This window comes from Drosophila montana, unplaced genomic scaffold (genome assembly GCF_035044405.1).
Source record: "Drosophila montana isolate Dmon_TW-CO22-7 unplaced genomic scaffold, ASM3504440v1 contig_786_1, whole genome shotgun sequence".
Taxonomy (NCBI): Eukaryota; Metazoa; Arthropoda; class Insecta; order Diptera; family Drosophilidae; genus Drosophila; species Drosophila montana.
This window is the reverse complement of record NW_026999081.1, coordinates 221,654-237,340: the sequence shown is the minus strand read 5'-3', so window position 1 is coordinate 237,340 and position 15,687 is coordinate 221,654. Positions and strand designations below refer to the sequence as shown.

The 15,687-nt window shown below is 33.8% G+C and overlaps 1 protein-coding gene across 12 annotated transcripts in view; it reads left to right on the top strand.

Moving 5' to 3' along the window:
- The window catches only part of SK (small conductance calcium-activated potassium channel), a 90,864-nt gene extending 77,535 nt beyond the window's left edge, over window positions 1-13,329 (top strand). For 4 of the 12 annotated variants that reach the window (XM_064698858.1, XM_064698856.1, XM_064698853.1 and 1 more), the window contains 7 exons: window positions 4,026-4,161; window positions 5,929-6,039; window positions 6,511-6,638; window positions 9,620-9,689; window positions 9,772-9,873; window positions 9,939-10,117; window positions 11,143-13,329. In XM_064698858.1, coding sequence (XP_064554928.1) covers window positions 4,026-4,161; window positions 5,929-6,039; window positions 6,511-6,638; window positions 9,620-9,689; window positions 9,772-9,873; window positions 9,939-10,117; window positions 11,143-11,308 — 892 coding nt within the window. In that variant the 3' untranslated portion in view covers window positions 11,309-13,329. Of the gene's footprint in view, window positions 1-1,678; window positions 1,815-4,025; window positions 4,162-5,928; window positions 6,040-6,510; window positions 6,643-9,619; window positions 9,690-9,771; window positions 9,874-9,938; window positions 10,118-11,142 lie in introns of those variants that run through there. The other 8 variants (XM_064698857.1, XM_064698860.1, XM_064698859.1 and 5 more) reach the window with 8 other exon arrangements.
- The last annotated feature ends 2,358 nt before the right edge of the window (window positions 13,330-15,687 follow it).

Genomic DNA, 15,687 nt, shown 5'->3' with positions numbered 1-15,687 from the left:
CACGCACACGCACACACAGACCAGTCATGTAACGTGTGTGTGTGCTCCATTTCGGCTGCTGTTTTGCGTTTACCAACACTGCGCACACGTACTTAGCAGCAAAAATACAAGCGAGTGCACAGCATATACATAGTTAGTTATCGTTTTATTTGCTCATCAGCTGCTCAGCTTCATTAGCTTACTAACATTCCCCTCCCTCTTGACGCCCACCCCTATAACCCATAACCCCATCACGCTTACTAAGCGGTATGCTGCAACCCCTACCCCCACCTGCCCCTGGTTAGACAGTACCACTCGAGCGCCCCTTGATGTGACACAGCCGGCAGCATTTAACAGTTGTGTAGCTCAGGTGCAGGTTGCGCCATTTTGCTTTTAACTTTGAGGTTAGGTTAACACTGATGTGGCATTTTGTGTGCTTGTGTGTTTGTGGCCATGTGTGTGTCTGTGTGTGTCTAACGGTTCACTCTTCAGGTAATGTAAGCATGTCCTCGTCTTAATCCAGTCAGTCATTTAGTTAGTTCGTTTTTTTTTTTTAATTAAGTCAATTTGCCAGTCACTTTGACAGTCACTTTGCCAGTCACTTTGCCAGTTGGTTTTAAAAGGGGTTAGGCCGACCGAACAACATTAACACTTTCATACCATAATGCATTTTTCAGCTTGTGCAGAGCTTTAACCTTATAACTAAACCTACTTACTTACTTACCAAAATACTATAAATCGTGTCATTGTATATTTTATAATTAAATATTTCTATATATATATACGTATATATTCGTACCCGATTATCCTATTCTATTCAGGACTTGTTTCCTTTCTACTATTTTTTTTTGGTTGTATGTTCTTCTTCTTTTTGTGTTTTCTCATATTTGTTCTTCATTCGTGAATTAATTTGATAATTATGTAATATACTATAGTTTATGATTCTTTGTTGGATTTGTGTAATACTTACTTATTATGTGTATATTTTTCAACAAACAAATTGTTCTAAAAACCAAAAAAAAAAAAAAAAAACCAACCAAAATATGTTATAATTTTTTGAAATAATCGAAAGAAACAATTCTATAAACAAATATTTGTGCCATTTGTTATTTGTTTTTCTTTTCGATAATGACAACTACCAACAAAAATAAAAAAAAAGAAAATGTTCACATAATTTCACATCTGTTTATTTGTTTACTCCACTTCTCACCCTACTTCTGTATCCACAAATTGCAAAATGAAATTTAATCTGAAAAAAAAAAACAAACAAAAAATTATTCTTTATCAACTTGAATACGCATATGCATCCGAATACCGAATACTGAATATACCGATACCGATTTAAAAAAAAAAATACCGATTACTGAATACCGATATATATATATGATATATGATATACTCGCAATGCCAAAAACCATTCGATTTAAAATCGAACTAAAAAAAACCACAACAACAACAACAAAATATAAATTATCAAACGCATATTATCGATATGTATGTCTCTAAATATATATATATATATGTGAATATATATCCATATATATGCATGTTTGTATGTATGCTACCAACTGAACTGCACCCCGAAACCGATAACGATACATAATCGATAACTGAATCGAATTTGAAAACGTTTAAAATCGAAAAAAACAAACAAACAAACAAACAAAAAATATGAAAACTTGAAATGTTGAAACCGAAGGTTCCACGATGAGGAGCACGCGAATTTGCTAAACACCATGTGGCTAACGGCCATCACATTTCTGTGTGTCGGTTATGGCGACATTGTGCCGAACACATACTGTGGACGCGGTATAACGCTCACCTGCGGCATGGTGGTAAGTATACAACTAGAAAAACAAGAAAAAAAAAAACAAACAGAAAATCTATTTAACTATATGAAACCAAAAAAAAAAAAAAAAAGAAACAAACCAAAAAAAATTATAACAAAATCAAAATACCAGAACCAATAAACAGAACAGTTAACAGTACAAATAACAGCAACAGTTAACAGTATGAGTTAACAGCGACCGTTAACAGCGACAGTAGCCGAACAGACAATGTTGCCAATGCAAATGTTAACATATGTAATGATTGTGACATAACATAAACAAGTAATACAGCTACGACAACAACAACAACAACAACATATACAAGTACGCTACGTATACGTTACGTTACGTTACACATGCATACAATATTTCATACAAAAAAAAAGCAGAAAAATAAGCAAATATTCGAGTCGACAGAAAATAACTATTCAAAACACAGCAATGCTTATATTAGGCAACACACATACGTGCACACACACATAAGTGCTTTTGACTGTGTGTGTGTGTGTGTGTGTATTGGCAATATGCCAAAAGCAGGAATCGGCGCGCGTTTTTAGCTGATTAGGTTAGGTTTGTTTTTTTTTTGTTTTTTTGCAGGGCATTGCGCGCGTTTAGTTCATTCCATATAACTATCTTTATACGCATATGTAAATACATATATATATATGATAACAGGCAAGATTCTGTTGTAAATCATCAGGCAGCCACAACACCAACAACAATGACACCAACAACACCCGCAGAAAACCACCAACAGCAACAATTCATGCATAAATCGTATTTTGTGTGTTTCGCTGTAATACAAAACATATTCATGCATTTCTTCTGTATTATCGTGCATACATCTATGTATATACATATACAATCGCAAAGCACATATACACAGACACACACACACACAAGCACAACCACACACACAAATGCACACACACATTCGCATAAACATTCATATGTATATAAGTATATTCATCACTATTTCGTTAAACAACTACGTCTCTGATTATGTGTGTGCGTGTACTATTTGTGTATGTGTGTGTGTGTGTGTGTGTGTGTGTGTGTGTGAGCAACCGCTAACCGAGCCAGACTTTTGTTTTGTAACAATTGTAAGTTTCCCTTACCACAAACAGGCAACAAATCCTTGTTGACAGCTCATTTATGTGTATGTATATAAAGCCTACGTGTATGTGTTTGTGTATGTGTATGTGTGTGTGTGTGGGTGTATGTGTTTGTGTGTGTGTGTGTGTGTGTGCGTATGTGCTATTTGTGTGTATATATGCGTGTGCAAAACTATGTCCAATTTAAATAGTCACCTTCAAGTTTGTTTTGCACCAGTAAAAACTCTTCTAACCAAAATAAAATTAAACAAAGAAGAAAAAAAGAAAAAAAAACTAAGAACTAACAAACTCTTAACTTCAACGACGCATTTCACTCGGTTTACGTCGCTGTCCTTTCTCCAGAAAGAAAGCCTCTCTACTTGCATACTCTTACCTAACCTTACTTGAATATCCACCTGTTTGTGTGTGTTCACGGTTCCTAAACAAATGATTCAATAAATTAAGAAGAAAACTCTCTTTCTCTCTCGATCTTTCAAGTTGCATTTTTTTTGAAACATTTTCTAAGTATATTTTATGCCTGTCATCAGTTCAACTTCAACTAACTCTGAGTTTTGCTATATTATTTCAATTATTTATGTTTTTTTGCTTTCGATTTGTTTGTTAAATTCCTTCTTTTTATTTTGTGTTTATTCTAAGCTTGTTGTGTTCGATAGTTAAACTTAACTATTGTGTTTATGTTCTCTGGTTTCTTGTTTGTTATATACAAAAAAATAGTATAGTATATTTTTTTTATATATATTTTTTAATACATCAATATATTGTTATATACATATATTTTTTATATTTTTAATGTGTGTTCGTTTTTGTGTATATTAAGCCAAAACAATACGATATTTTTCTCTATCTCTCTTTCCCTTTCATTTAATACTGAATAATACGCTCTGCGTGCTCGTGTACTCGTAATAAATACGTGTGTATTTTTTGCCCCTGAACAATACGAAAACGCGGTTCTAAATGCGTTTGCAATTTACAAAATATATAAATATTTCAAAACAAAAAAAAAATACCGAAATATACCGACAAACACCAAAAATATACCGAAAAATAAATTATCGAACAAAAATATCGATAAATTCACATAATGGATACATAAATGCAACAGATTTCATGATGAAGAGCATGCGAATCTTTTAAATGCAATGTGGCTGATAGCGATAACATTTTTGAGTGTTGGTTTCGGTGATATTGTTCCGAATACGTACTGTGGACGTGGTATCGCTGTCAGTACAGGAATAATGGTGAGTTTTTAACTACAAATCAAAAACAAATTACAAAAAAAAAACCAAAAAAAAAAAACCAAAACATTCAAAACACATTTTACAAAAGAACTTAAATAAAATAGAAGAAAGAAAAAAAGGAAACAAAATGTCCAACTGCACACACACATCCAAATCAATTCAAAATCAATTCAATTAACTGTTTCTAACCGAACATATTTACTTTCATTTCAACTCGATACAGGCTTGAAATTCATATGTAAATAATTACATTTATCGCATTATCAACAAAATGAACCCAACGATTAATCAATGCTCAAAACACTAAAGCTCGCAATGTAATATCCCGCCCTCTAGTTTAGTATACAACCTATTTAAGTACTTACATCATGTACTTTGTCGAATACAACCACATACATACCAAATACATAGTACATCAGTACATCATACGAATTGGGCTCTACAGAACGGAGCGAATTCATCAAGTGTCCATCAGTCCGTACACACTTTATTTTCAACTCATTTGTCACGTACGACGATGGCGCGCCTGGAAGTAGGCAACACACGAATAATATGCATGTCGATTGTTGGACATTTATCGTATATCGATATGTGATCGTCTCGGAGCTGATTTGCAGATCTTTAAGCACACCCACACACACGCCTCTTCTGCTAATGCTTTAGCTCTCTCTCTCTCTCTCTCTCTCTTTCGTTCTCTCTTTTACAATGTCTCTCTCTCACTCACTCTCTCTCTCTCTCTCTCTCTGTCTCTTTCCCTCACTCTAGCTCACACTTAACCTATGCTCGATTCAATTTCTTGCCTCTTCTTTACTTCCTTTCCTCTTACTCTATGGAACTCTAACTCTTTCCATATATATTTAAGTCTCTCTGACTACCTTTTTACATGCATATTGAACATGTCGTAGTCCTTGAATTGAAATTGTCATACAAAAAAAATACCAATAACTCAACTAAATACCAAAATACTTAATAATACTAAAAACTAACCTCTGAATTGTGTTTATCATTTTCCAACTTTGTTCTCTAGACTTATCGTTACGTATGTGTGTACTAAACAAATTCCCAGCTCTAACTGTTGTAATACCTAGACAATTCGTACAACTTGAGATCGTATTCTGATTCTGATTCTGATTCTGATTCTGATTCTGATTCTGATTTACATAATTCCTATTACCCAACAAACTCTTCTTGCCACGTAATGATACTAATAATGATTATAATAACAATAACTGCATATTGGCATTACAAAATAAACATATTTCCAACTAATGTGCGATAGCATTTGGAGTAAGCCATTCATTCATTGCACTCACTCAGTCATTCATACAACCAACTACTCATTGATTCACATCTCGCTCATAAAAAATAAAAATGAGAAACGAACAACAAATATCTTAGGCGAGGTGACAGGACTATAAAAAATTACTAAAGAAAACCTAAAAGAGAAAAAAAAAGAAAAAAAGAAACAAAAAAGTAGATATAAATAACATAATATTGAAAGCAACAAGTTCTGGACTTAAAACAATCATTTGAATGAATAATCCACATCAATTAACTGGCATTATAATAAAATCCAAAGAAAAAAAAAAGAAAAGAAATAATAAGAACACGCTACTAAATGATTGATCAATCATAATTGATTGCACGAGCATGCCACAAATGCAACAGGGTCCACTCTGTATGCATTTGTGTTAGCCGCCGTGCATTCAATCTCTCTTCACCCAGCTGCTATCTTATGGCTAATGTCGCATCTATTATCGTTTACAGGGTGCTGGCTGTACAGCGCTACTCGTGGCTGTGGTATCCCGCAAGCTGGAGCTGACCCGTGCCGAGAAGCATGTGCACAACTTCATGATGGACACGCAGTTAACAAAAAGGGTATAGATCGTCTCCATAGCTGCACCCGAAATAGCCAGCAAGCTCTATAGAGTACAGTTACACACATACACCTAATCTCAAATTACGTAACACACATAACCTCAAATGACGTACTCAAGACGTAACAAACCTCGAGCCCAAAACTCGAACTCAACTCGAACAAAAACGTTACAGTACTTACATTTTCAGCCCGACAGGCTCAAGTTCTTACGATTACTGGAATACGTATTACCGATCTATTTAAGCAACCAATTTATTCGTTTTTCATTTTCTTGCAATTTGCTGACCGACACGCATTTCAATTGTACGTCTTCTACATTGTAAAGCTCGATTTGGTATTGATACTCGTCTCATTTAGCGTATACTCGTTTAATACTCAGTACTCGTAGAATACAATTGTGTTACTGTCCCACAACAAATGCCACAACAACTCTAATAACTTTGTATTCATTTCTTCTCATAAAAATTTAGCTGAAAAATGCTGCGGCGAATGTTCTTCGTGAAACTTGGCTCATTTACAAACATACAAGACTAGTAAAACGGGTTAATCCCGGCCGTGTAAGAACCCACCAAAGAAAGTTCCTTCTAGCTATATATGCGTGAGTATTTTTAGAGATCTATCAACATCAACTAACTGTCAGAACCACCAAAAAGTTACGAAATCCCCCAAAAAACAACCAAAAAAAAAACCAAATAAGTATACATATATATATGCATATCTATACATATATATACATAAACAAATTTAACTGAAACTAAATCTGAATTTAATAAACGAAGAGAAAAAGAGATCAAGCAATAACATATATCGTATACATTTATATAGTTATATAGCTTTACAGTTAATAGATCTGTTGTACAATGCAACCATGTAGCCTGAACGAATACCCAAGTAAAGCTTTCAAAATGAACAACTTAGAACGTGTGAAGCCAACCGAAGAGAAACCATTCATAAAATCACATTTAAAAAACTTTTGTTTTACGTTCTTGTCTTTTGTCCTGTCCACACATGTGCGTCTATTCATAAAAACAAACTATATAAAAAAAAAAATATTTAAAAACAACAAAACGTGCCCAAAGCTACTTCAATGTGAGCGTCCGTGTGTGTGTGTGCGTGTGTGTGTGTGTATACGTCTGTGTGTTGCATCTGTGTGTGTATGTGGCACAACTTGTCAGCTGTCTTTAGCATATCACGCAATCACGCAAGACCCAATGAAGAGTCTCTAAGCACTCATACGAGCCCGCTTTCTTAGCTTTATCGCCGAGCAGACAGTTTGGCGATACCTGTTGCCAGACAAACGCTTGCCACTACTTCACAAGTGACGCAGAAATACTCCCTTTCATCAGGCACGTTACGAAAGCGATAAGAAGGCGATAATATAGCCAATTGGCAGCACCTACTAGCAATATGCTTATCTTCTGCATCATGCAGAGCACACATCCAGGCACGGGCATGTTCAGGATTCCAAATACGTCTGAAGAGTTCCCAACTAATGTAAAGGCAACAAAAATCCAACTTATACCAAGGGCCGTATTTTATCTCAATCAAGTTTTTATATCAAAACTACAACTTTATATCTTAACGTACAATTCATTATCTCCTTTTTTCAAAAAAGAGTTGCTCAAATCTTTAAAATAGCTCTCAAAAGTTCTTAAAACAAATCGTTTCAAAGATCCTCCTAAAAAGAAAAGCAGACCTACCCTCCCCAAAAAGTATGCTATATTAATTCTTGTGAACTATCAACACATCCTTCAGCTTGTTTTTAGTTTACGTAATCCCAATATCTCCAGCTTTTTCGCATAGTAGCTTAACAAGAAATCAATAATTAAACAATTGTAATGCTTAGCACCGTAACAGATTGGGGTCTATAAATGTGAATGTGAAGAGTCTGCTTATACTACTAAATGTACATAGCATTATCGAACTAACAATGAATATCAATACAATAATCAATAAGTGCAATAACAAATTACAAATTAACAAAAAAAAAGAAAAAAAAATCAACATAATTAAATGATTGAACTCGTTTTACTAGCCTGTAAATAGGTTGTAAAGCCCTGTTTTTACGTTTTGATAATACCGAAAACTAGCCACAAATACCTAGCATGCAGCGTTAATTTTCCAGAAATTCATATCTTAAAGTATCAGCAGCTTTTGCAACATGGACCTAACCTCGACTACACTGTATAAACAAAAACTTTAGTAACTGAAGCATCATTACAATTAAAACTATTATTATCATTATCATTATCATTATAATTAAAACTATTATTATCGTTATCATTATCATTATCATTATCATTATCATTATCATTATCATTATCATTATCATTATCATTATCATTATCATTATCATTATCATTATCATTATCATTATCATTATCATTATCATTATCATTATCATTATCATTATCATTATCATTATCATTATCATTATCATTATCATTATCATTATCATTATCATTATCATTATCATTATCATTATCATTATCATTATCATTATCATTATCATTATCATTATCATTATCATTATCATTATCATTATCATTATCATTATCATTATCATTATCATTATCATTATCATTATCATTATCATTATCATTATCATTATCATTATCATTATCATTATCATTATCATTATCATTATCATTATCATTATCATTATCATTATCATTATCATTGTCATTGTCATTGTCATTGTCATTGTCATTGTCATTGTCATTGTCATTGTCATTGTCATTGTCATTGTCATTGTCATTGTCATTGTCATTGTCATTGTCATTGTCATTGTCATTGTCATTGTCATTGTCATTGTCATTGTCATTGTCATTGTCATTGTCATTGTCATTGTCATTGTCATTGTCATTGTCATTGTCATTATCATTGGAAAAGGCTTGGTACACACTGTAACGCTAATCGGGCGAGCTTTTTGTCGTCACTGTTGAAGCTTTGGGAGCTTTTAAAACTCCTCCTTGCTGAACACAAGCTTTAAGTCATTTCATACTTAATTTTAGTGTAGCTCAAGTAAATTAGTTTGTAACCTGGTTTTTCACAGTTTTATGTAACACACACAAGATTCGAAGAAAAGTTAATTTGGAAAAATAAAGCTACATTTTTCTGATGATATTTTTTGATACGATTTTCTGCAATCTTAACGCTAAACCAAAAGCAAATATAAATAAAAAAAAAGAAAAAGTAACACTTATAACGGCACAATCAATTCTAACACACACTCACAACTTTTTCAGAAAACAATTTGTTTTTCGTATTTTCTCACATCAAAATTGTTTTCATAAATCTATAATATTGACCCATATTGGGCCTGTGGTCCGTCTAATGAAAAGAATAAGAAATGCTATAGCTGCACAGCTGAGTCTTACACTTTCAGGCAGAAGCTTGGTTCCATCAAGTTGCGCAAAATTGTAATACTCAGAGCAGTTCATGGTTCTATAGAAATATCTCTATGATAAAAGATAAAAGTATAAAAAAAAGAAGAAAAATAAATTTGTGTTTAACACGTGCTACACAATTTCAATAACATTGTTTATAAACTTGATGATTCTTCCCACCTGCCACTAGGTTGCGAAAAGTTAAAATGGATCAACGCAAACTAATGGATAATGCAAACACAATAACCGATATGGCCAAGGTAGCTAACAATCCATAATTTCTATAGAAATGCCAAGCTCAGCATTCGACTCTAATTGAATTCGTGTCCAATTCTTTCACAGACACAAAACACGGTCTATGAAATAATATCGGAAATGTCTAGCCGTCAGGATGCCATCGAGGAGCGTCTAACAAATCTAGAGGATAAAATGCAGAGTCTACAAGTAAGCAATCGCCAGATAGGCACGTTAACGACAATCGATAACATTTTCAATGCCACCCTCGATAGGAGCACATGGAAAGCCTTCCAGATCTATTATCTCGCTGCCTGACACAGCATCAGGAGCGCATCGAGCAACGACGCAACTTTCTTCATCCTGATACAGCCGCCGCTGCCATACAGCCCGTACAACCGGCCACGCCCCAATCCATGTTCAATGCGGCGCCCATGCTGTTCCCCCATTCTAGGTAAGTGCTGTGGGCAGCCAATTTCAAATCGGCTTTTGCTATAGCAATTGCATCATCGTCATTATCATCATCGTCATCACCATCATCATCATCATCAGCAGCAGCAGCAGCATCATCATCATCATCATTATCATCATCAGATCATTATCCACTAGACATACATATCATTCCCATTGACTGCTATTATAGTTGAATTCCACTGAATATCATACTGAATGACGACGTTTTTGAATAATTAACTGGAATTTTAAATAGAAACATAATGCTAAATTCATTCAAATTTTATTAAAAGCCTGTGAACCGAGTCAGTCCTTTTGTATCCGTAATTAACGGAGCTATTTTCATAAGGTTCACGAAGCGAAACGTGAACTGAACCATTCGCTAATATTTCTGCTCATGCAGCCCTGATAAAAAAAAACTCCATTGTTATCGATATATAACGTTATCAACTGACTACCACACCGACGCTCGCAGTTTAAGCGTTGCCACCATTCTGAATAACTTGTGCAGTGGAATTCAGCCATCGAATCATTTGTGTGTATGCTTGTATATGTGCTACTTTGTTAAGACCCAGTAGTTAAGACACCCCCCGTCCCCCACAAAAAAAAAAAGGAAAAAACCAAATTGCAAGACCCGTTATTACAATTTGTGGCATTTTCTTCTATGCAAGATTCATGTGATTATTTTTGATGAAAAGAGTGTCTGTGAGTACTATCAATTTGCATTTGGTAATTTAAAGGCAAAAAAAAAAAAAAAAAAATTAAATAAAAACAAGTCGCGAGTGAATTATTGGTTTAAAATGCATTCCATGGCTTTTATCTCATATCATAAGTATATATCTATAGATATTTTGGCATATTGATCGAGCTCACACACATAAATCCATATGACAAAACATAATTATGATAATTATTCAAAAAAAAAAAAAAATATGATAAAAAGAACAATTGACTTGCTTAACTGTAATAAGTTTTGGTCGCAAAATGAATCTAATTGAGAATATTAACATACTGCTTTTTGCATAGAAGTGTACCCTCATCCAATAACGCCGCTGCTACTTACCATTGGCCAACAAGCCCTATTTTGCCACCTATATCTAGTAGAACACCACATTTAGTGCCTGATACTCACATGCCATCAAATGGATCTGCAGTTAATAGCTACGCATCTTCCAACAAATACGGCAGCTGAATATCAGAAAGAGAGCGCTCCAACTCCGTGATTAACATCGAGATGCATATATTAAAGCCAGCTAGAGCAACTACGTCAACAATATCATCCACATCAGCAACAACATTTACGTCAATACCAATGCCCATGTCAAAGTCCATGTCACCAACTCTGATGGAGACAGCGCTAAGGCAGCGTCTGCATTCGCCATCGTTGTCCGTCGAACCGGAACAGCTCTTCGAACTGAGCCATTATCAACAGACATATTCGCATTCACAGCAGCATTCGTATCCGCATCAGCGCACCCTGGAGAGCATCAGCATACCAGCCATACCGGAGGATGTCGAGACCATTACCAATGCGAACAGCAAAGGTTCACCCGATCCAAGTGCGCAGCCGCAGCCCACTCACGCGGGCAACAGCGGTGGCAACGCTGGCATCTCCATAGAGATGGCAGCAGATATATCGATAACAACACAAATCGATAGCGATGCCAGAACGAATGCAACGACGACGACGACGACGACGACGACGAATGTCACATCGATTGCCACAAAGATCACTGAGAATAAGTTTACTAGGAAAAGAGAACGTGTATGCAATAATAGTAGTAATAGTAATAATAATACAAATAATAGTAATATTAGTAATTCTACAAGTCGAATTTCGAACTCGGCCTTTTGTAAATAAGCCTCTTCGAAATTAGAAAAACAAAAGTCAAACGTTAGCATATACAAGCATATATATCTATATGTGTATATATATATATATACATGTATACATATATATAGTATATATATATATATATATTCATATAGGATAGGTGTACTTTTTTTTTTAAGCCTAGGATATTATTGGTATTTTCACAATAGTATCTAGTAATTGAATTAAATTACATAGCATAGCATTACCATTATAAGTGTGACTTGCAACCTGATGAATGATGAACTCAATAGACCCCAACCCCTCCCAATTCAATATAAAAGAAGAAATGTATATAGGATTCCACATTCATGACAAAACGTAACAGTTAATACCATAGCAAAAAGTTTGAATTCTGGTATCATTATTAGCGAAATTCCCCAAAAATAGCAAGTCTACAAATCTCTAATAAAAGAAAAAAAAATAACAAAAAAAAAAAACAATAATAATAGTAATAATATCAGTTAAAAGTCTAAGTAATTGTTCAGATTATAAATCAGAAAACAGGCATATTAGTAAGAAGTATTGTGTATGCTTCTTCAACAATATCAACAGCAAAATCCATGTACGTTCCTCTGTTCGACTATAAGTGCTAGAATCAGCAGATTTTCTTATATAGGCTCTACTATATCCCTATAGTTATAGGGTATATCAAACAAATTTGATATGCCGCCATTACACCCCCAAAAATCCATAGGAAAAAGAAAACAAAATCAAGTAAAATAAAATCCACAGTTAAGCATATGATATGTCAACTTATTTACACTTAGTGCAGAACTTAACCATAGATTTTTGGTTTGCAGACACTCGGTTATATCAGCCCTATATACTTATAAACATAGTCCCAAAAGTCCTTAGAGTATATATGTGTGTATGTGTGTGTTTTTGTGTATGTGTGTGGTTGTATTCTGGTGCATAAAAGTAACTTAATGAAGATGTTAATATGAGTATTCAAATTGTTCTATGTATTACGAACATAAGAGAAATTCGTCTAAGTTCAACTAAAAATATTGCTGGTTATGAAAAAAACCAAAAAAAAAAAAACAAAAACGAAAACATAACAAAATAAATGTACCACATATACATACATACTATTAAATAATAGCCCTGGCTTTAACGAACAACATTTTTTAAGAACAAAAAAATATCCCTAAAGGGAGTTGAACATTTTAAGCCCCCAAGTAACTAAAAACCCAAAGAATTATGAACTCAATTAAGAACCTGACTAGCTTTTGAGAGAGGTACGAGATACAGAATATTCAAGTAACTTAAGTAAGCCCTTCAAGAACAATTTTAATTGAATTTTGTAATATATGTATTTAAAGAAACGAAAAACAAAACTAATTCAATTTAATATACAAATTAGATGTAATGTAACAAGTGGAAAAAAAATGCCCGAAAAAAGTGGAGAAAAAATACTAAGTAAAAAAAAAATACTGTAGTTATAGCAGAGTGGCCGAGCTACGTAAGTTTTCTAAAGATTCTAAAAGGAAATGCATAGACATACTATAAAGTATTAACTGAGAGCATCGAAGTTAATTTTTTTTTTTAATAGGTATATGAACTAAGAAGTAAAATAAGAAAAATCTAAAAAAAAAAATTTAAGAAAATACGCATAATTACAAACTGCTTTTAGGCAAGTCGCAAATAAAATAAAAAAACAGCAAAAAAAAAACCATCAGAAAAAGAGTTCAACAAGTTTTACAACTGAATTCCCCAAACGAACATGCCAAGTTGCCGCCGCAAGACCAGGGAACCAGAAAAGGATCAAAAAACCAACTAAGTAGTAAATTGCAACTAACTATTCAATATACATTTTTCGAAGCCCCCACTAGAAAACCATGTCCCAAATCGCTGCAATAGAGATGCGTCAATTAGTCCCCAACATTTTGTTCAATTTACAACATTCCAATTAGTTTCCAATTCGATATTCGCCATTTGTTGCAATGAATTGGTATTTTAACATCTTATAGTAAACATTTAAAGTAATTTTACAGTTAAATTTGATTTTCTGCATTCAAATCCAATTTGTGTTTTAAATGTGCACATCTCTAAGTCTTTCTGAAAGCGATCTGGCAGCACCAAAAAGCTGAATGAGTATGCGTTAAGTTGGCTGCGTTGGAAACTATCGTAAATAACTGCATACAGAATGTATTGGATGCTCTTTTACAACAATTTGACACTTTGTAGCCATCATTTAGCAGTTAAATTGAATTGAACCTTAGCCAAACTCACACAATATTAAGCCCAACTGTAGGTTGACGTACGTGCATAAATAGCATATGCATACTACAAATTCTGAGCAAAAAATATTCTCATTTTGCAGTAAGTTCTACGATAAATTCATCAATGATTTGGAAATAAAGTGAAAAATACCTAGAAAATATTGAACAAACCCAAAAATGAAGTCTAATACGTTGAATAACGAAAAAGTGACGTAACAAAAGGAAAAGGAAAATGAGCCCTTAAACATGTATACCTATTTATATAATATTGAATATTTTAATTGAAATGAACGTTCAAGACTGCTGTCAAAATAGCTTTATCACAATAATAAACACACACACATACATACATCTAACGAACACTGTGGACAAGAAACACGAACTATGATAAAATACGAAAATAAAACTTAAATAACTATATTTAGAAAAAAGAAGAAAAACCAAAATGGTAAATATATGAAAAGACAAAGTACGCCCAGCTTTAATGGTTTTTACTATAATGCATCTTTGGGTTTCAACACTTCATCAAAACTACAAAAAGAACAGGAACATGAACAAACCGAACAAAACTAGAACAAGAAACATTTTTTCCCGTTTGAACTGGTTTCCTTGACACGATACCTAAAGACAAAATAAAACAACCAAAAAAACTTTGATATGAGGGACCGAAATTTAAAGACAGGTCTTAATTATACACAACAAAACTGAAATACCCTTTAACTGAAGCCTAAACGAATACCATATATACTACTATATTGAACAATGTACATGCTATGTATATATGTATGTATATGCCATGGCTGCTATCAATAGCAAACAACGCGCATCGGCCACGGTGCACAGTGGTGCACATGCATAAGAAGTATGGCCAAAATCAAATCGAAGCAAACTATTCAAAATCTTCAATAGGGTGACACTTTTATAGTTCTAAACATTTATAGAGCCGCACTTTTTCGGCAGTTTTTTAAGAAAAGAAAAACTCTTTTGTTTTCTTTTTTTTTATGATTTCCCAAGGCGCCCGGCCCACTGTGCACTGTCCACTCTTTCTGATGTATGTATTTGGGAAATTGTTCCATTTGTATAATATTTACATTGTATGTGTGTGTGTGTGTTCTTCTCAACAGCGAAACGTTATACTACGAAACACCTAAAGTATGGCACACCTTCAGTTCACATTTCCCGCAAATTGAGTTCTACACCGAACATATATGTAGCCCCAAGAAATCGAACAGACCGCAACAGATATAAACAAATTTTTTGTATATTTACACGCTGCTTCAGTTCATCAAGAAAAACGATGTTTAAGCTAAATTGAAATCCAGCCTACACGGCAAACGGCATACTTAGTATAGTAAAACTTACAGAAAGTAAAGATGAAAATAATAGAAAACAAGAAAATATGCATACAATATACATGTACAAGCAGTCGAACAACAACAACAACAAGAACAACAACATACTATATACTCTATA